General features: G+C 39.9%; 2 protein-coding genes across 2 annotated transcripts in view; one reads left to right on the top strand and one right to left on the bottom strand.

The window, feature by feature from the left end:
* The first annotated feature begins 165 nt into the window (after window positions 1–165).
* On the top strand, window positions 166–3426 carry pigh (phosphatidylinositol glycan anchor biosynthesis, class H). Its single transcript, XM_037750576.1, has 4 exons — window positions 166–802; window positions 2037–2246; window positions 2342–2425; window positions 2568–3426. The coding sequence occupies exons 1-4, from the start codon at window positions 623–625 to the stop codon at window positions 2637–2639; spliced, it is 546 nt and encodes a 181-aa protein (XP_037606504.1). The 5' UTR covers window positions 166–622; the 3' UTR covers window positions 2640–3426.
* Window positions 3427–19328: 15902 nt separating this feature from the next.
* rhov (ras homolog family member V) overlaps window positions 19329–21856 on the bottom strand; it is a 3696-nt gene continuing 1168 nt past the window's right edge. Inside the window, exons 2-3 of the mRNA XM_037751698.1 lie at window positions 21776–21834; window positions 19329–21212 (exon numbers count right to left, since the gene is read on the bottom strand). Coding sequence (XP_037607626.1) covers window positions 20766–21212; window positions 21776–21834 — 506 coding nt within the window. The 3' untranslated portion in view covers window positions 19329–20765. The remainder of the gene's footprint in view (window positions 21213–21775; window positions 21835–21856) is intronic.

Here is a 21856-nt window from a genome sequence, read left to right on the forward strand (position 1 = left end):
AAAAAAAAACGGCTCTCGGACGGGACCGGCTCTTATCGTTCATTTAAAAGAGCCGGCTCTTTGAACCGGTTCGTTCGTAACGATACCTCACTAGCCCATAATGCATTGCACCTTCCCAGCTGCTGTAAGTGTTCACTTGTATATTCACCGGCGTACACCGCAGCTGACACAGTTAGACGGAGACAGCAACTGACATTAGTACACACATAGTTAATATCAATTGCTGCGTCATACATGCTCTATTACTAAGTGTATTAAATATATAAATATATAAATACCCCCCTGGTTGTTGTAAAACACACGGAGCGACAGTGCCCGCCCCGTACTTTATCCTAACGACAGAACCAACCCGAACAACCCGGTGTAAGTAACGAGTGCACCTAATGTGAGGATCGTTTTAGGCATCAATTCAGTTGTTACTTGTCCTGCAAATATTCTGTGTTTTTGCGTCACGTTTTCTTATATTTAACTGGAAATACATAGCATTATATGTATGTATGCATAATTTCCCGTCAAAGAAAAGCACCACTTTATGTCTTTATGTGCGCCTGACCTTGCCTGCTCCTAGATAGCCAAAGCTAGCTTGAGAGGTCGCATCTACTACCTTACTCTACCTTGTTTCATGATGGAAGAGGAAGCCTTCACTGATATTAGTGGTAAATCCATCTCTCTGGACTGTCAGAGTCACTCCAGCCTCTGCAGGGAGTTCACTGTCAGCGTCCCCAAAGTGTCCATCGGTAAGGTGCTGGTGTACACCTGCTGTGTCTGGCTGTTTGCATACGCTGTGTTCTTCTTCACAGAGGTAAGACACAATGAGTTCTCAATCTGTATTACTGTCATACTTGCTTTTATATCATCTTATCATCACTTGACCATATTATATTATACATGTGCAATATATCCTTGATGCAATATACACCTCAGTGCAACTACCTTTGTTTACATTTTATTTATTACATCTACCCTACCTATTTTACTAGTGCAATTACCTCTGTTTACATTACATCTATTTTGATATTTTATACCTCTAGTGTAACACTTCTGTTTGTATTTATTTATTACATCTACTTTTCCTGTTTTATTTGCTTTATAACTGTGTGTGTGTGTTTTACCTGTTATATGTTTTATCTGCCTCGTTTAGTCTTGTCAAGTATTTGTTTTAAAGCACTGACCAGAAGTGGCAACCGAGAATCTCGTTGTATTTAATACAATGACAATAAAGCTTTCTATTCTATTCTAACAGACATATTGTCACATTATTACAGATAAAAAAAAAAAAAAACAATACAAAAGATCAGTGAGTGAAGGGGCGACTACAAAAAGGAATAGAAACAACTGGAGATATAATATTCATGGTAGAAAATGAATAGATAAAATAAAAAATCTATATATTTTGGTTGATGTGTATTGTATGTATATGTGTATTTCCAAAAAACAAATACAAATAAATAAATAAATAACAATAAAATAAAATAAATGAATCCAACAGATAGAAAATAATAATAATAATATTTAATAATAATAATAAAGTAATAATATATATTATATAATTGTATCAATAGTAAGTGAAAATGAAAACAGCAGAAATAAATTTATATATAAATTCATACTGTGTATATATAAAACAAAAACATAGGATCAATAAATACAATAACATGATATGATATGCTAATGTATAATTAAACAGACAGGGATACAATCAACATGTATGTATGTACAGTATGTATGCATGTATTCAAATTATGGTTGGTGGATTAAAAAATAAAATAAAAAATATTGTCACATTATTGATGTTGATGCATTCAGTCATATGCTATTATTTGGGTTTTTTTGGTCTGTATTGTCCAGTTCCAATAACAATAAATAGCTGCCCTATGACTATTTAGATTGTGTCAAACAAGATCTAATGGACACAATATTGGTGATGCTCCCTGTGATCTGTAATTTTGTATTTATTTTTTCCAGTGGATTATGATTCATATTAACATGTTACACTGAACAAGATCTGCATGTTGAATGTCTTCCCTCTCTTGCAGAACACAGCCGTTCTCTCCAGTGCTATATTCGTCACCCTGGTTGGCATGATGCTTCACATCCACTTTGTGAAGGTCGACCACGAGACTCTGCTCGTCATCGGCTCCCTGGGCATACAGCTGTCCTCCAGCTACGCGTCAGGCCGTGAGACCACCACATTCATCGAGATGAGCAAGATTAAGGATATTATCATCAATGAAGCTATTTACATGGTGAACAACGGCATTTATGTCTCTATCACTTGTGTGCGTGCAAATTTGCATTGATTTACAGGACATTGATGTGATGTCTAATGCTTTTATTTCAGCATCAAATCATCTACTACCTCTGTGTGCTGTTGAAGGACCCTTCAGAACCCGACGCAGTGTCAAGTGTTGTGCCATTGTTTCAGGTGAGGTTGAATGCAAGGTGTGTTTCGCAAGTCACTTCTGGTGTTTTGCTTCTCGTTTACCTCCTGTATAAAGGCTTTTAACATGCACACTGTCACTCACAGTAACCTGTATCTAATGAACCTCATTTTTCTCATTTTTCAGAGTTCAAAGCCGAGGCTGAACTGCTTGACGAAAGTTTACAAAAGCTGTCAGGAGGTTCTTTCAAAGTGCTGATGACACACAAGTCGATGGTTCTGGGCATGCAGTATGTTTTTTAATATTTCTTTGTTTAAGTAAATGTCTTATCAATGGATGAAAGTAGAAAGCAGGTAGTTTTTCTTTTATTTTGGTACATCTTGATTTGATGTGCAGTGTATTTTATTCATGATTTTTCTCCTTTTCTCACCTGTATGAATGTAAATGTAGTCTGTTGGATACAAAAGCAAGCACTGCCATGTTTTAAACACCAATATTAGATTCATAATGTGTGTAATTACTTAAATAACTTATGTAAAAATAGCACTGGTGTTAGACTACTTCAACCTAAAGAGCCAAACCTTTTAACTGACATCGTATTTTAAGATAGAAATGACCTTTAACTATTTGTGCGTTTAGATTTTAATTGACTAATTGTGCCAATGTCTGTATTTTACAAGCATGCTGTATTTTTTGATACAAATACATTTGATAAAACATAACAAAATCAATATTGTCCCTAAATTATTTGCCATCACTGGATGATGGTGTATGTTCAGGGTTAATGTTTTTGAGGAGTTTTACTTTCCTTCCCCAGCAGGGGACAGCACCACACTTACTCAACCTCATACAAACTTCTGGAAATTACATTCATGAATCAGTTCAGACAAAAGCAGACATCATAATCTTTGTTAGTCCACAATTACACAGGTGAACTGCTTTTTAATTTACCCTGTATGTACACAAAAAAGCTTTAGCAAGAAGTTATTAAATGTGTAGCGTAAGATGTGATGAATGTAGTAAAGTGTTTATAAATAAACATCCACACCTTCTTCCTCGAATATATTTTCACTTGCTACACATACCTTCATCTCTGACAGACAGCTGCTCACATTATCCTCAGATGTCACTTTACTTGACTTGACTGTTGACATACCGGTTCTGGTTTCAGAAATGTCACTCAAGGTTACCTCACAGACCAAATGACAATGATGACGTATGCAGTATCGAGTTCAGAATGAGATATACTTGATTGTACAGTTTGATGAGGCCTTACCTTAGAAGTGCTGACCTGACGGTACTTTTTGTACTGTAACCTTCTTGTTAAATTGTAATTGGAATAATTCTTTTCCAAGTTATTACCCTGACATTATAAGAAGTAAGATGCAACAAAACACATCTTGTCTCAGAGTAGTGCTCAAGCTCTAAGTTTATTTTTTAACTCACTATTAATATCAAAGTTATTTTGGATTACACGCAAACAAAGTAACACTGCTTGAATAAATTACTATATAAATGTATTCAAGTGAGGACAATATAAGCGTAGTGGATATGTTCATTAGTTACTGTCAGGAGCAAAAGGTTTTCCTCCTGGTTGTAACTAACAATATGAATGAAAGCTTAATGGGTCTCCATTGCCCACAGTTTAAAGTTCACAGCCCTTGTTTTCACCACCACCACCACCACTCGGCCTGCGTTTCCCCTCCAGGCCTTGTTTTTTTCCAGCCATTCTACATCTCGATGACCATCTGCAGCTCCCGGTCAGACCCGTGTGTGAACTCCACAGGCCAACAGAACAAGCAGAAGGGTGTGACTTTCACGGAGTAGAAGGAGCGTTACGCTGCTGTGAAGAGTGGCCCTCTGACAGGATAATAGTCCCTCCTGGAGGTGCGAAACAGCCAAGAACCAACCAAGCAGAGGAGAAAACCTGGGAGTGACCAGCAGTGACGCCTCAGGACGTCTGAATTGGCCTCATAAAGCAGCAACCACCCCCCACACCCTCCTGAGTGTAAATCATAGGTAGGGTAGAGGTTTGGCAGGCCCAAAACACAGTGAGGCTTTCTTCAGCCTGAGGTGTGGACTGTTAATTACCCTCCATTCATAATAAGGCTGTAATTGCACATTTACTTTTGTTCTTGCAAAAAGTAGTTCTGTGAATTTTTTCAAAATGCACAGCGATAAATAATGAACTCCTGTTACTGTTGGTTTTCATTAAATTTGTAAATTTATGTCATTTTCAGAGGAGGAGTTCTTTGTAATCTAAACGGTGGACGTGTGAAATCAGTTTACGGTGTTTTGGGAACCTCATGGTTTAGTGGGAGAAGAGCCCTACTGAGATGGGGAGTTGCCCCTTTACCACCTGCAGTGCACACACACCCACACACGTCGTGCCCACATTCAACTCTTCATCCAAACACATTCAGAGGTTGTGAGATAATTTTAAAGGAGTAATTCGGCCCTTACAGTCTGGCACTTAACCCCTTGTGAAAGGGCAAATTTATGTTTTTTACACTTTTTTTGATTAAACAAACAAGGGTTACGTTCTAAATCGCATACTTTTTCTTTTTACTTTTAGTACGTACTGCCCTTACAAAATACGTATACTGTTGCGCGCAGTATGTGTACAATTGGGACATAATACTTCATCATAACATTGTGCCTTGAACTTTGACCCTCTTGCTCATATATCTGCTGTGCAGAGGTTTGTGGGTCAGAATAGCCAGAAAATAAAGCTGGCTTTCATAGGCCAGGTTACTGCAAAACATGACCAGATGTTACCGACTACTGAATGACACAAAGACATCACTTTAACGTGTCCCCCTGTCCTGAAAAGAGTTAATACGTTGTACCTTTGGACGGAACAAGACTAGCTGTTTCCCTCCGTTTCCAGACTTTAAGCTAAACTAAGCTGACCAGCTGCTGGCTGTAACGTCATATTAACAGTACAAATAAGTTTAAGTTTCGAGTCTTTGTCATAGCAAATAATGAATTAATAAAATAATTGTCTCAACAATTACAGTGGAGCGGTCACTGGCAATGACGTTCTTGTTCTCAGGCTCCCTCCGACAACTACAAAATGTATAAAAGAAAATCACGCAAGTAGAATCCAAGACATAAGACATATAAGATAGTGTTCAAATATAGGAATAAAATACAATACATGTAAATGTAAATCAACTTTTATTGTCACACATTGAATTAGTACACAGCACAGCACACAATGGAAATTAGTCTCTGCGTTTAACCCATAGTATTAGGAGCAGTGGGCAGCTACTATAAAGCGACTGGGGAGCAGTTTTGGGGGTCCGGTGCCTTGCTCAAGGGCACCTCGGCACTGCCCAGGAGGCAAACTGGCATCTCTTCAGCTACTAGTTCACAGCCAGTGCTTGGTCTGTGCCACCCCCACTAAAATAACATATTATATCAATTAGAATACTATAGACTGATGTACAGTAGTGATAAAATGAATAATCTGTAATACAGGATAAAATAAATATATATATTTGAACTGCTGTGTGTGCAGGTAAGAACAGGAAGTAGAAGTACTAGGAATATTGTGCAACAGTTTGTCACCTGGTGCAACAGGAATCGTTTTCATATAATGCCACGATTTCTATGAAGTGTTGTGTCTTTGTATTGTTACAGGGTTCTTGGCTGACAGATGAGGAAGGAAGAAAAGCGTCACGGCATTGTTAGAAACGTGTCAGTTTATCCGCTCTACCTACCGGTCCATACAGGCAGGTGAAACTTGATGTCAGTTTGGATTTGAATCTCACTAAATCCCTCCCTGCCTCAGCAGTAACGTCAGAGGGAGTTTCACCTGTCACTCAGTCTGTCTTTACTAAACACACATACACGGTGTTGAGAGTGTATCTTCCTGTGGGACATGAATTTACATAATGCCCTGCGAGCCGTTTTCTCCATGCAGGATTTTACTGTGTATGTGTATGTTCTCACAACACCACTTTACCTCAAGGGACTCTAACTGCAGAGCTTTATTGTTCTTCTCACTAACTGCACCTGATCACCATATGTATAGACAGGCTAATGCAGCCTATCACTGAAAGAGAAAGCAAACCATAGGGGAATTGTCAAGAATAAAGGCTTTTAATGACAATCGAATACTCAAATAAAATGATTTGGCTATAAAAAGATAGTAAAGACAACTGTCCGCAGACATTTTCATAGATTTTCACTGACACGTAACAATACACAGTGGCATTTACAGATAGGCAAATTTGCAGAAAACAGAATCTATTCACGTTCAACGGTGCTCAGCCTCCTCCACACTAAACTAGACTGTGTTCACCTGGATGAAAACAGAAGTGCAGATAAGATTGAGCTGCAGGTTGAGGGATAAGCCTGGTTTACTACTGGGTGGCATTGCAGAACCGGTCTTGGCACAAAGGAGAACTGATCAAGCTCTCTGCAACCTTTTTGGTAACATGATCCACGAATAAAGGCACATTGTAGATGCTCGTTGCAGAGAAAGTTTACGATAGGAAACCAAACGTTCAATGCCTATTCTTTTTTAGATAATACCTCTTTCAAAGGTCGTTGAGCTGCAGGGTTGCAAGAAACTCCCTTCTATCTCCTATTGAAATAATACAACCGGTGCCTTGTCTCCTCAAATTAAAGCTGGGTGTATAGCCAACAATGTTTGTTTTTGGAACTTGAGGAAAAGAAAAAACACATTTATTCACTCAAAGACTTTGATATTTGTGTAATACATCATCCCTGTAACTAAAGGCAGTGACATTGTATTGCTTCGGACATCTGCAACCAGTGTGATTTATAGTTTTCCAGCTCTTATTTGCTCAGGGACCAGTTCCCTCCCTGGACAGGAAAGTCCGGTACGTCCCTCCGTCTGTCCTCTCACGGGTTACAATGTTAAACCTCGGTGCTGATGAGGCTGCCAAAATGTATTTACCCAAGCCTTTATAAACCTCAACCAGAGGAGCTGCTACTGGGTGAAACCTTTAATGTCGCCGTTAATGCGACTCGATGATCCTGTTGAACATTTGGCAAGTGTACAGCCAAACTCCCTCTTTCCAAGTTTTTGAATCTGGCAGTCAGTTTAAATGCAAATGATTTAAGAAAACTACAATGAAACAAATGAAACCGACTCCTCTCAGGCCACGCCCTCACAGCGTCACCTGGTAGATGTGAGGTAAGCGAGACGGACTTCTAGTCGGACCAGCTGGCAGCAGATAAGAGAGCTAGGAGCCTGCTCTACAGGTCTGTCAGGGGAGCTGACAGCAGAGAGCTGCCTGCAAACACATATCCGTTCTCTCTGTTTGTCTCCAGAGAAAAGCCATTGTAATGAGTGTGTGTGAGCATGTGGTTTTGTACGAAGGCTGGCCTAGACTGCCATATTCAAATCTTCTGGTCATAATTGTGCTTATATCAGTCTGGAAGTGATTGTCCCTCTATTGTGTGTGTCTCCTCATTATATTGCTCTATTCCCACTCCCATATCAGTCGTATACCATCGCTGCGTGATGACAGCTCCTCGGTTTTTTCTCGACTCTCTGTGGTGCCGCAGTGTCTGTGACCAGTGATTGAGTCAGAAATAATGTGGTTTGCATTAAACTTTAAAGGCAATAAATTAAAAAAGGGGGCCATTAATAAACAAATGTGACTTTAAAGAGGGTCTTCTAAGTCATACTGGAGAAGCTGAGCACAAACAAACACCAACAACTTGAAGGGTTTGATGATGTTATAATGCTTTTTTTCTAAAAAAGTTTGTGTCTTCGAGCAGCAGTGGGTAGAATTGTAGCAAATATATGATTTTAAAAAGTTTTATAAAATGGTCACTATATTCTGACAGTAATATGAGAATGGTAACCTGAAAAAAATCATGTGCATCTGTGTCCTCCGGTGCTCCTAATGGCATCTGCAAGATTTCACAGACCAGAGGAAAGCAACCAATCAGAGCCGAGCTGGAGCCTTGCCGTCTCTGAGCAGCTGTCTACCACTCGCGAACTCTGATCAAACAGTCAAACTAGGCAGCGCTGATATGAATCAATATTCTGTTACTGAAATGCCTATTTCTCACCTCAAATGTTTTCAGCAGCATCTTGTAGTGTACTGTTTAGCTGTCAAATGAGAAAGTTTGTGACCTTGTTAAGATCAGTTGAGGAAATACCAAGCAGCACCCACCAACCGGAGCAAACTTTCTAATTTTTCTCAACACCAAAGTCTCCCGTCATGAGCTAGATTTTTTAAAGCCTGAAAACAGAACCATGCATGATGAGGTGCAGAAGTGTAGTTTTCTCTCAGAACACTTGAATTACAATATGCTGAAAGGTTATTATGGAAATTTAGCCCAATGATGCCAAAAATGTTCTGCCTACTTGAGCTTTAATAAACAAATGTTAATTCTAATTCTTGGTGGATTCATGCTGGTGAAGCAGACAACAAACAATCACCACCAACTTGTATGATTTTCATGATGCTATAATGCTTTTTCTAAAGCCTGCTGCTGATGTTTATCTTTAGCTTTTGTGAATCAACTCTGAAAACTCACCTTGGATGCCTATAGGTAACGTAATGGCAGGGATGTTTCCTTCATGTATGATAATAGATAGGCATGCACAGATACTGCATAATAATAATAATGGCAGCACGTCTACTCTGTAATCAGCTGTTACGGAGATGTGCATTTTGAAGATGCTATGTCACTTGTTCAGAAATACCCACATGGTTTCCACATACCGATGGCGCGCGCTCAACACGTGAAATGACTTCACGTGTGACAGATAATGGACGGGATGAGTGAGTGACAATTCAGTGCAATCGCAGTGGAGATGAAAGATAGGCTGTTACATATTTCTACATTGTTAACATGTAACATATAACACATGCGCCTTCATTGGTAAATGCAACATGAAAGTGTAGCATTAGTAGAGCAAATCTGTTCTTTTACTGTTAATTTAAAGGAAAAATCTGTCTAAATTAACACATATGGGTTGAGGAAATACTCTCTCCTCTATTACAGCTCATGAAAAACACTTTTGGAGACACAAGGTGTGGTGGAAAGATTTATTAGACATGAAGAAATGGTATGGTTTGTGTGTTCTCATGGGTTTGGTATTTAGAGAGGCCTCCGAGTCCTTCACACTTGCTTCATGTCTCGTCTTTTGTGCCAGACGAAACAGAGAGGACGGACCTCGTATAGATGTTCCCGACTCCCATGGTAAATAGTGTAGACTGAGGGTTACATAACATTGTTCTTCAGGATCCTGTGTGACGTGGGATATACTGTTTAAAGCTGAGCAAATGTAATGTTACTTTAAGTTTTTGAAATATCCGTGTCCATGTATCCATGCTGTAAGATCTTCTCTGATATCTAATTTGAGTTGCATTATACTTACATGTTCATGTAATAACAACAGAGGTTATTCCTTTTATTCATCTAAGTGAAGCTTGACTTGAAGTACATGTTTTCCCACACATTAAAACGACTTACTAGATCATGTTTGTTATTTTAGATTTACTTGGGGAAGGCCACATTCTCTGGAAAATGACCTCATCCTTCGTGCTGTCTCATTATCTTGATTGTTACGAGTTTCTGTCGCGTTATGATTACATGACACATCATCAGTACAGTCCCAAAAGACTCATGCATCTCAAAGGGAATGACGACATTGCATCTGAACAGCTTTGCTATCAAATCTGCTGACTTCTCGCCTCTTAATGAGCATGATATAAAAAGTTATGAAACTAACAAGTAAGGATCCAGTGCAGTGTTGCTCCTCTGTTGTTAATCTAGAGCTTAAGCTTCTTGTTGTTTTCTTGAGGTAAACAGTTGTGGTCAATAGGCCCACTCGCTTTACGTCACTACAGTTGTGTTGACATGGAATAAATTAACACTGTTTGCCTAATGTTGCAATACGGACACCATGTTCTGTAGAGCTGTGGCTGTCTTTACTTGAGGTTATTTCTGCTAGTCTTTAATTATCAGATCTATGGTACATGAATCTACATGAAAATCACGCCCCATCCTATCCTATCATATCCACCTGTATCTTATTTTGGTATCCAAATTTGTGATCATCACCTCTACGTAGTGGATGAACAGTTGGAAAAGTGGATGATTTCTGGGAATCACAACATCTTGTATGACTAGCCAATACTGCTAAGTACATTTACTCAAGTAAGTAGAGTACTATCCTAAACTGTACTTAACTACAGTACTTTAGGTCCTTGTACATTACTTGAGTATTTCCATTTTATGCTACCTTATACAGAGGTAAATATCATACGTTTTACTCCACTGCATTTGACAGATATTTGTATTAATTACATTAAAAAAATTCATACAAAACACATTTAAAGTAGGGCTATCAAAGTGTATAGCATAGAATATATTTGTTTTAATGGCATTCATTTCTTTGGCGCATTAACGCAATCGATCTTATGGAGGTTGTAGCGGGCTCATTTCTAAAGCTAGAGTGAAGATACTGGCATCATACGAAAACTAAAACCTGAAGAACGCTCCAAACTTCCGCTAAATTTTCATGCTAAATGCTGTACCTGTGAGGGTTTCTGGACAATATTTGTCATTGTTCTGGATGTATACATATGCATAAAGCAAGCATATTTGCCCATTTCCATATTGATCAAAGTATTAAACACTTGACAAAACTCCCTTTGAGGTAAATTTTGAACAGATAAAAAAATTTGTGATTAATTTGCAATTAATTGGGATTATTTGCGGACAATCCTGCGATTAATTGCGATTAAATATTTTTATCGATTGACAGCCCAAATTTAAAGTAATTTCAGTCTGGAATAAAGTCTTTAACATTTTATTTTCTTATAAAAAAGTGAAAGAAATCTGCTAGTGTAGTGGGATTATTTCAATCCATTTTCATTGCAAATCAACACATTTTTAACAATTTTCTAAAATCCAGGTTTTCCCTGCTTTATTCTTTCCTAAGTTCCTTTCTAACTCGATTTTAATTAAAAACAGGTTGAAATACTCTTATGTCAGGGTAAAATAAAGTTCTTAGAACTCAGTTACAGACATACAAGTTTTTTTTTATTGCTGCCCAACACTTTAAGAAGAAAGAAAGTGAATAATCGTATTTCCCAAAATGTCGAGCTATCCTTCAAGATAAAGGGACTGTTTGTAACTTCTTACCAAATAAATTGATCCGGGTCGGTGTCTGCGCTTGTTCTCGCTATTTCGCTCCACTCTCCCGTTTATGCGCGCACACTACACACTGCAGGAGAGCTAGTAGCTCTGAGAATATCTAGTAAATGTACAATGGACGTTTGTGCTGCAGCTCCTCCAGACCAACAGAGGTTTGCCGTGTCTTGTGAAGTGACGGGGCTCCGCAGCGAGAAACGTTATCGTCCCCGACCAAAACTCCGGTGTCTCCCCTGTTCCCTTCTGACCGCGGTCGGGAGGCTGAGGCAAGAAAAGCCAACACTAGGATCAGCATTGATTCATGGAGAGACCTTCGTCTGGAAGCAGGTGAAATATAGAGTGATAACATGGTTTTAGCTGACGTGAGTCGCCTCACTGTTTTGAGCGATGCTCGTTCACATGCAGGTGCACACGGGCGAGCGCAAGCAACAGGACGCTGGCTTTCGTTGACTTAACAGCCACAGGTGTTGCTGTTACAACCAATTTCTGATTCGTACAAACAGTCCCTTTAAGGATCTGAATACTTCCTCCATCACTGCTAGCCAATTATAACAACAATTCATTGCAAATGGAGCAGCTCGTACCTGACTAACCCATCTAATTTCATGATTATGTTAGTTCATTAGCCATTGAGAGGACTGGTGATATTCAAAAACTCTGATTCATATGAATGTGAACCCATCTGTTTTCCATTCACTGATAAAGATCCCTCCCACCCCCCCCCCACACACACACAGAAACACACTCCTTTATGATGGCGACATAAACAGACTGAGTAAGCCGATTTGCTGTACTCTGAGTAAGCGGACAGCAACCAGTCACACTCTCTGCTGAACAAGTCCAGACACACCTTATCGCTCTGTCAAAGGTGACTGAAACACACAATATCTATTGTCATGAACCAATTACATCATGTGTTGGAAAATTGTCATCATTGTCTGCCTGGGTGTCCAGAGTTCTGGGGAAAGTATAAGTATGTACCTACTGTACTGCAGTATTTCCATTATCATCATTTAACCGTGTGATTATTTGTACCTGGATGTGTACGTGTGTGTATCTACACGCATGTAGGGGAGGGTACGTGGGACAATGACAGTTGTATCGACTTGCATCATGTCCTCACTTGCTTCACTGCCATGTGTGTTGTGTGGATGTCACAACAGCCCCTGCTTCCCTCCTTTCCTTACGCCTCCCCCACCCCCACCTCAACGCCACTGTGAGAACACCTCAACCCTTTGATTCCCAGACGTGGACACACCCAATTCACACACTCACAACCAATCAAATCACACACTTCCAATATGCAAATGACACCCAGTATTCGCCTCTAAAACATGGTTAACTGTCACTTTCACAACGCAGTTATGTCTTGTTTATGTGCCCATCTCTTCTCCGGCTCAGCTGCAGATTAACATAGATGGCATAAAAGCAAACTCAATGTTAGTGCTTGAGGCGCCATCTTTACTTTATGATTTACTGTACCTTTGATATTACAAAGTGTACCTCTTCGGGGCAATAGAGAAGCAAATAGTCACCCAGAACATCTTTGATGTAACCTAAATATAATTCAATATATGCCATATAATAGCCTTTACAGCAGTGGTTCCCAGACTATTTTCCCTTGAAACCCCACCGACATCATCACCCTAAACAAAATTGCAAATCCTCGAACAAATTCCTCAATTTGTAAAAGTGATTCAGTGTATTAAATTAGTTAGTCTTTTATTAAGTCAACTTTTTTTTAATGAATATAACTCGTCCGTTTCGTCAACATAAATAAGGTGATGACGTCTTGACGGATACGCCAAGCAAATGCAGATACATGATATCTTTTTGTTGTAACGACTTAATTAATTTACTTAAATAGCATTAGTTATTGTGGTTAAATAAATATAATTTATGTTGTTGTTAGATTGCTGCTACACTGCCCCGGTTACATAGTGTGCGTCAAGCAGGAGAGCAAATAGGTTTTTGACCGCAGTGAAAATGTTGTTTTTGAAAGGCTAAATGCCAACAAATATAGATTGAAGCAGAATATTTATTTATATTTTGCTACTAACTTTTGTATACATTATCCAGTAAGTGTGTTATTATGGTTTTAGTTCTACATGAGCAGATCTAATTTTGACAACCTCAGAGAAGACAAACCCTGACACACCCCCTGAGATCTTTGGTGCACTTTGGGAACCCCTGGTCTACTGGATCACCCTACTGAAGCAATTGTGCAAAGATTTAATCTTATATTACTTATTTAGATTTTGTTGTATCTGGTTAGTTAAAACATTAATATGAACAATCTGAATCAGCCAAAGTCCCCCACAGAATCACATTATTCAAACAAAAAGTGGTGTGCACCTCCAACAGTCCAAATTTAATTTGGACTTCGTTCATAAAAGCAAATAGTATTTCTTTAATCCACAACCAATGTGTATCTCACGCTTGATAACAATGCCTATAGTTGTATCACTCCTCACAAAAGATTGTGATTAGTCGACTCTTTTAGTTCAGATCAGAGGGAAGGTGTTAAGATGTGACTCCTGCTCTTTATTCTGGAGAGATAATACCGTCGTTCACAGGTGATCTTCAGGAGAATAGGTCGGCAGATGAGGACAGTGCGTTGATAAGATTGTGAAACTTTTAGTGAGTAAACCGTCAGTCAGACTTTGGTCAGATGACGTCTGTTTTACATCATAGAAGAAAGCTTGCACTTTCAATAGACAGGATTTGATCATTTCACAATAAACAACAGCAATGAGTTATGCTGTATGTACAAGTCATGAGAAAAAATTAAGAAATTACAGTTGAATCTAATTAGAGCTGGGTGATATGGCCAAAACTTTCTATATTGATAGGTCATTTATATCTCGATAACAATATATATCACAATATAGCATGTTTTCTGGTAATTCAATAAATAAATATATGGAATGACCACATGTTAAAGCCTAATTTTGTACACTCCTGTGTGAATTAAATACCTGACAAATGAAAAATACTGAGTATTTCCTCAAAAACTAAAAAAGAATAAATATTTCCAGCTATACACTATGTTTACATGCGTGCAAAAAAATACAGAATAATCAGCTTAAAACAATAGTTTGATTTAACTACACTGGGGTATTCACATAAGCGAAATTCTTATCAATTCAGATTGAAAGTTGAGTTAGTATGTGCTTTTTATTATCAATTTAGACGACGTAATTGCGTATTGCGATAAGATTCCATTGAAAGTATAAATATGCTTGAAATGATAAATTATCATATTGAATTATTGCACAGCCCTAATAGAAGTCTCCTTTTTCAAAGTACTCTTCTGGATGTATTATATAAAGACAATAACATGTGTCTATTAGAATAAGAACCAAATTTAGGGCTTTAATTTGCAACATTAAAATCTACGAGTCATTTTGTAACACACCTGCATGAGTTAACGCAGAGGTGCACACACTCATTTCTGCCAACTTTATCTTTGCACATGCATTTCTTAGTATACTGTTGCTATTAGGTATTCATATAAACACTGCAGGTTGCATTGTGTCTGTGTATTGCATCTGTCTGTTGTGTTCTTTTTCCTATATTGGGGCGTCTGCATGTCACGTGTATTGTCTTTTATGTGTATTGTCTTTTTTATGTGCCTGCACTGCCAATCCATTTGGGATAATAAAGTCAATCAGCTAATAAGTGTCACAATATGATTGTGAATTTGGTGAAAGCACATATTACACACCAGTCTTCTCCTTTTACACCACAAAACACTGAGCTGTGGAGAGCCGCTGACGTCCTGGATGTCGTCAGTGACATAATGAGCCACGAGACGGCCTGTTTGAAGTGCTAATCCACCTCATCGCTGCCAGACTGTGAAATGCACTCGTTTCATCTCAAAAGCTTGCATGCACTTCAGCCACGCACGACTTTGATCATGCGTGGTCATTGACAGTCACTCTGAAATCATTATGCCCCCCTTGATGACTGCAGATAAACACAAAGGCAAACACTGACAACACACAGTAGAAGGAACGTGTATCTGATAATGCCTTGAATGACCCAGGTGTATCTCAAACCCTCGGACATTAAAGTGCCCTGCAGAATGGAGTCAAAGGCTTGTGATTATCCACTGGTGACTTTGTTTGCAAGTGTTAGAGGCTGTTTGCATATTAACCTCCCCGTTTATTACTCAACTGCATGAATGATGAGCGCAGCAGATTCACAGAGGCGCGCTAAAGCTGTTGACTGTGGGACAGAAATAATCGTTGTTGCCTCCAGGCACAGTCACAGTCGGGAAACTGGGACGCTTCTCACTGGCTTTGCTCGACACCGAAACTGACAGTTTATGTTTTGACAGAAATAATGGGAGTTTTTTTTTTCTTCTCAATCAACAGACGTGACAGTTGGCCTATGTTATGCATATGAACCATATAAGTGAATGACATGAGAAATAGGGAAATAGTAAATGTATGCAATTCATATTCTATAGCCACACAGGTTTTTAAGGGGTCAAATATTAAGTTGCTAATCAATAAATGGCAAAATGAACACCTTTTTTATGTTTATGTTTTGTCATTTCTGCCTTCGATCTTAATTTTGAACCCAGTCATGATGTCACACACACGTGTAACAGATTCTCAGGAACACACACTATACAACAATAACAACAACAAAAATTACAACAGAGAGTTTTTTCTGTCTGTGTGAAAGAGACGCTGCCAAGTCTTCCCCCAAAGCACGACTGTTCAAACTGCCAATTTGAATGACCGAAGACGAGGAGCAGCAGTGAGCCAATAGGCTTCGTGCCCGGCCAGGCGGACCTGTCGGTGCACCTGCTGATTCCCAGGCCTGCTTGCCAATCTTCGACTACAGTGAAACCCAGCGAGAGTGAAACTGGCACTGAGCCAGGGGAAGAGCTGGTTCACTACTTCTGACACAATCGCTAAAAGCAGGGGATCCTGGGAGGAGGTACGGCCCTGTGTGAGGATGAGAAAAATAGATGACTAACCATGAGAAGTGAGGGAGAGGAGGAGGAACAGTTCACTGAACTCCTGGGAACCTAAAACCTGTCCGACGTCGCCTTCACGATTGCTCAATGAGTGTACTATGACTGCACAACCTGTACTGTATGTGTAAGCGTCTGTGTTAACATCATGTGTGAGTGTATAACCACATGCATTTAAGATTTTCTATCAATGTGAAGAACCTTGCAAAGCATCTGTTGTTTTGCCTGTTGTGTGAAAGACATGAACCGGTTTGAGGGGAAAAGAGTCATAAATAAGACAAGACATTTGAGAGAGTTTCAAAGGAGTCTGTCTTGACCCTGCTCCTGACCTTCACCTGCCCTTACTTTCTGCAAAACACAGACACACGGCGTAAACCTTTTGATGAACAGTGGTCATGTTTCAGTGTTCTGAGCCCCCTACACAACTGAGGGCTTAAAGCAGCAGTAGGCAAGATTGGAGAAAATATGATTTAAAAAAAGTTATTTTTATAAAACGACACGAGTGCATGAGACTGGTAGTCTGAAAAAAATCATGTGTCTCTGTGTCCTGCGGTGCTCCTAATGGCATCTGCAAGATTTCACAGACCGAAGGAAAACAACCAATCAGAGCCAAGGTGGAGTCTGCTGTCTCTGAGCAGCTGTCAATCACTCGTGAACTCCGATCAAACGGTCAAACTAGGCAGCGCTGATCAAATATGAATTAATATTCTGTTACTGTAATGCCTATTTCTCGCATCAAATGTTTTCAGAAACATCTTGTAGTGTACTGTTTAGCTGTAAAACTAGAAAGTTTGTGACCCGGCAGCAATGTTGAAATCAGTTGAGGAAACACCAAGCACCGCCCACCAGCCGGAGCAAACTTTCTCATTAACTTTCACAGGCTAGATTATTTAAAGCCTGAAAACAGAGCCATGAGGAGGTGCAGAAGTCTAGTTATCACTTGAATGACACTTGACACTTCAATTACAATATGCTGAAAGGTTATTATGGACTTTTTGCCCAATGATGCCAAAAATATTCTGCCTACCCCTCGCTTTAAAGATACCTGTCCATACCAACACGGTCATTCCGGTTAATTCTCTCAGTCATCATAACGTTACACTCACCAAATAAAAGGCTCATATTTGGCAGCATGGAAACATTGCTGCAACAAAGTCTGATGGAGTAGGAAACACATGCAGTCAGACCATCAGACACGTTGTAAAAAAGGTCAAAGGTCAAATAGAAAAGGAGCACTCCAGAAATGTTGTTAATAATCCCTCCTTGCACTGCAGGAAAACAGTGTGCATGCAACTACGGTAGGTAGAGTCAGTCAAGGTTGAACCTGTAAACTGTGATGGCTGTCTTCTCCCTCAAATACGTCTGGCTAACCTCGGGGTTTGTTTATTGGCCTGGTAAATACAATATTATTATTACTGATAGGAAAAATGGCCAAAACTACAACAATAAAACCCAAGTTGTTGAGGTGAAGTCTGTTCCTACCGAACAGTGCCTCCCTTCCCTGCAAATAGTGTTTAATGCCCTCCATGCTTGGGGTCAAAGCATTGGTTAGAAGCAACATTAGCATTCATTTGAATGCAAAAAAAAAACCTCCTGAGGGAATTATCTGGCTCTTTAGCCTCTAAATGCTCCACTATGTTCACCAGCTAGCCGCTAGCTTTGCCTGCCATTTGGTTTTGGGTTTTCACAGGCTATTTCATTAAAACAGCTGCCTGTTGCATCTGGAAACAATGCTAATAAAATGAAATTGAGGGCCGTAGAAAACGAAACAAAACTATGACTTGAAAGGTGTTAAAAAGCTTCACAGAGCTAAGGGGAACTGTGGAGTGATAATTCTTTGTGTGTGCGTCACTATAAGCGACCCCTTTCACATTATACAGAGTCATTTGATCCACTGTTAACATAAAAATACTGATTAGGGCAGCTTTAAATCCTCATATACTCTTGATGTCTCTCTTAGAATGTCAGTGGCTTTCCAAACCGTCATGGCTGACGCCAACTGGTCCCTGAGGGTCAAATCAAAGTTCACCATTGGTCCAAAACACTCTGGCTCCTCTCCGTGACCTCTCCATACGAGGTCATTAGGCCGAGACGAAGGATGTCCCGCTTTAACCCGCTGATAACAGCCGTTCAAACAGAACCCTGACACATGGCTGCGTGATGGACGGCACACTGACTAATGGCAAACAGATTGCTGATGTATTGGGGTGTGTGTGTGTGTGTGTGTGTTTCTGATCCTCTTGCTCATCTGTGACTCATCCACCCAGCTCCGAACAAATGCACTGCAGAGCTGTCAGCTCCACAAGTGTTTTGTAACCCCTCTCCGCTCTGTCTTTATGAACTGAATAACCTGTTTTGATGCAGTTTTCATAGTCACACCTTTCAGACAAAATGTCAATGATGCTGTCAAGTCTCATAGTGCCCACTCCATTGTCGTGATAAACCAGCACACTACTATTGTTCTCAATCAGTGAATTTGACTCAATCACACTCTCCCATGTCTCTAAGCCCTTTCCAAATCAGACACAGCACATCAGTCACAGCATGGCACTGCCAAAGCCCATCAGCGGTCATGTGGATTGCATTAGAAGTGGTCGAGCTGCGGCACAGCTGGAGGCCAGAGGCTACTTATCACACCCTTGCAACGAGAGATGGGTCAGGAAAACTACCTGGAGTGCTGATGGGACTTATTCAGACTCCCTGCAGAGAACAAAAAAAACTGAATGTGAAGCGGTCGCTGCTATCAGACTTGATAAGTGAATTGCACGGTCATATCCCAAAAATACACGTAACACAGAAGCTATAATTTGCACTTCATTTATTTGCATCACATCACTCCCACGTGTAAGAAAAGACACACAGGTTAGAGAAGGAGACGGTGAATCGAGATTTAGAGACGCAGAATGTAACAAAGCACATGTGGAGTACATTAAATGCATTTAAAATCCATGTCTTATTGAATATTTCATACACATAAACATGACAAATGAGCTGTTTTAACAAACAGAATAGAATATACATTAAGATGACTTCCACAAGAAGTATAGTAAACTTATATTATACCAGATATCTTTACACTGGAGTGCAAAATCTGACTTTCTTTAGCACATACATCACAGACACAAGGCTTTTTTGAAATAAAGTGTATTATCTTACACTTAAATTCAAGCAGAGGCTGTTAAGGGTCCTCTAACTCTGTACACACTGGGCTATTGAGGAGATAAGGAGTGTATTGAGCTTGTAAATAAAGAGAGGTGAATTAAAAAATAACAGGCTGACGGTGGTGGTGGGAGGATCCGCAGGGTGGAAGTCAAAACTCCTGCCGTGCTCTGCTTTTACACATGCAGATTGATGGGAGGCAGGGACAAAAAGCCAAAGGTTACCGCTCCCATGCAACTTTTCACCTCGGATAAGAGGATTTTCAAACAGAGTTCCTGTGCCAATCAGAGAATTAACAGAGGAAATACATTTGTTTCGACAAATCATCCTGCTGTGTGTCTTCGCAGATGTTAAAATCACTTGATAAAGTTCCATTTTAAATGATAAGATTGTCAGTTCATTAACTTGAAGGTGAGAAAATACCCGTTCACACGCACAGGTAAAAAAATGTGGCACCTCGCACTGTAACCTGAACTTGCAGCTGTGCCGCATATAAATAGGCTGGTGTAGCCAGAACACAACAGAGAAGTGGCTAACGCCCATCTCCTCAAACACAAACCCCGGACACTTTCTGTTTCTCTCTCTTGCTTACGCTAAAAAGGCTGCAGCTGGCCGCAAAGCACACCATGCAAATACACCACATTTACATGATGGCCTGCGCTTTCTCTCTTGTGGCTGTATGTTGATATGTTTCTTTAAGGTCTAAACTCACTTCCCTTCTTCTCTCACCAGTGATGCATACACACACTTTGATTTTAATATGCAACATGTGCTTTTTTATTTTGCCCTGGAGCAATCTACATTTGAATAAACAACACTGCTGTCCTGAGTCTGTCTGCTGGAGTGTGACCCTGAATCCTCTCTGCTGTCTCCACAGATGTTAATTCCCAATGCTCGCTGTGCTTATGTGTTGTTTCCCCTTGCACCATTTGGCATCCCAGAGTAAAAATAAGCCAAATACTTAACAGGGAAGGATGCTAAACTGCCACAGATCAGAGCTGCGACAACAAGCAAAAAGTTAAATAAATTAAAGTTTTGTCCACAACCCACAGGGTTATTATAGCAGTCTGTTTACGAGTTCAGACGAAGCAGAAGAACTTCTTCCAGCTGCACCTGGAGAACGCTTTAGTGCGCCTGTCGGAAAACCTCCTCTTCTTGGTTTTGCGGGTTTTGTTCTTAATGGCGGCAAAGATGGCCGCGTCAAACGCCTCTTTCAAGTTCTTTTGCGTGAGCGACGAGCACTCCATGTAGTCTGTGGCTCGGATCTTCTCCGCCATGCTCCGGGCCCGGGAGCTCGGGATGGGCTTGACGTGAGATTCGTCCAGGTTGATGAGGACGTTCACGTCCAGCAAGAGGTCCGACTGGGTGCCGACGAGAACGATGGGCGAGGACGGGTTGTACGCCCGGATCTCTGGGACCCACTTCTTGGTGATGTTGTGGAACGAGGTGGGGTTGACCATGCTGAAGCACAGGAGGAAGACGTCGGTGTGGGCGTAGGACAGAGCCCTGAATTCATCAAACTCTTCCTGAATTGAGCAAGAAGACAGAAAGCAGATTAGTGTCAATCCAACTGTGTGTAGACATGATGGAGAAATGAGTGAAAGAGACTCACTAAAGTGTCAGGGAACAGTTAATCTACTAACATTCAAGGTGAAGTCATACTACTGAGTCACATATTGGATGAAGCAAGAAGTTTGTACCTTCATAATTCATCTCTCATAACATTAAAACATCTGTATATATTAACAATGGGGGTATTATGTTATATTTACATGTTTATTTCTGTATTTATGCAATTGTATTTATACTGATTTAATTGTCTTTCATTGTTATTGCTTCCACTGTTTCTGTTGCTGTTGTTTACCATGCACAGTGGCTTTGAGTACCTTATAAAGTGCTATATAAATCAAATATATTATTTATTTTGTGTCACTTCACTTGACACAATGAACTCAACATGAGAAAACAGATAAGAATTTGGTACTACAAAAAAACGACACTAAAAACACCCTTTAAAAATAACATGGTGGCATTTTTCTACATAATTTCTTAATGAAAAACAAACAAACAAACAAACTAATAGTCGTACCTGTCCAGCAGTGTCCACAAGCTGAACTTTAACTGGAGATCCTTCTACTTGGACGTGACCTGTTAAAAAAACAGTAACATG

The sequence above is a fragment of the Sebastes umbrosus genome, chromosome 18, assembly GCF_015220745.1.
Source record: "Sebastes umbrosus isolate fSebUmb1 chromosome 18, fSebUmb1.pri, whole genome shotgun sequence".
Taxonomy (NCBI): domain Eukaryota; kingdom Metazoa; phylum Chordata; class Actinopteri; order Perciformes; family Sebastidae; genus Sebastes; species Sebastes umbrosus.

Excerpts from the sequence above, each read along its gene's own strand:
- pigh (XM_037750576.1), top strand. The coding sequence starts at position 623 with ATGATGGAAGAGGAAGCCTTCACTGATATTAGTGGTAAATCCATCTCT. Across the intron at positions 2,247-2,341 it reads TCAATGAAGCTATTTACATG|CATCAAATCATCTACTACCT; the intron begins GTGAACAACGGC and ends CTTTTATTTCAG. Across the intron at positions 2,426-2,567 it reads GTGTTGTGCCATTGTTTCAG|AGTTCAAAGCCGAGGCTGAA; the intron begins GTGAGGTTGAAT and ends CTCATTTTTCAG.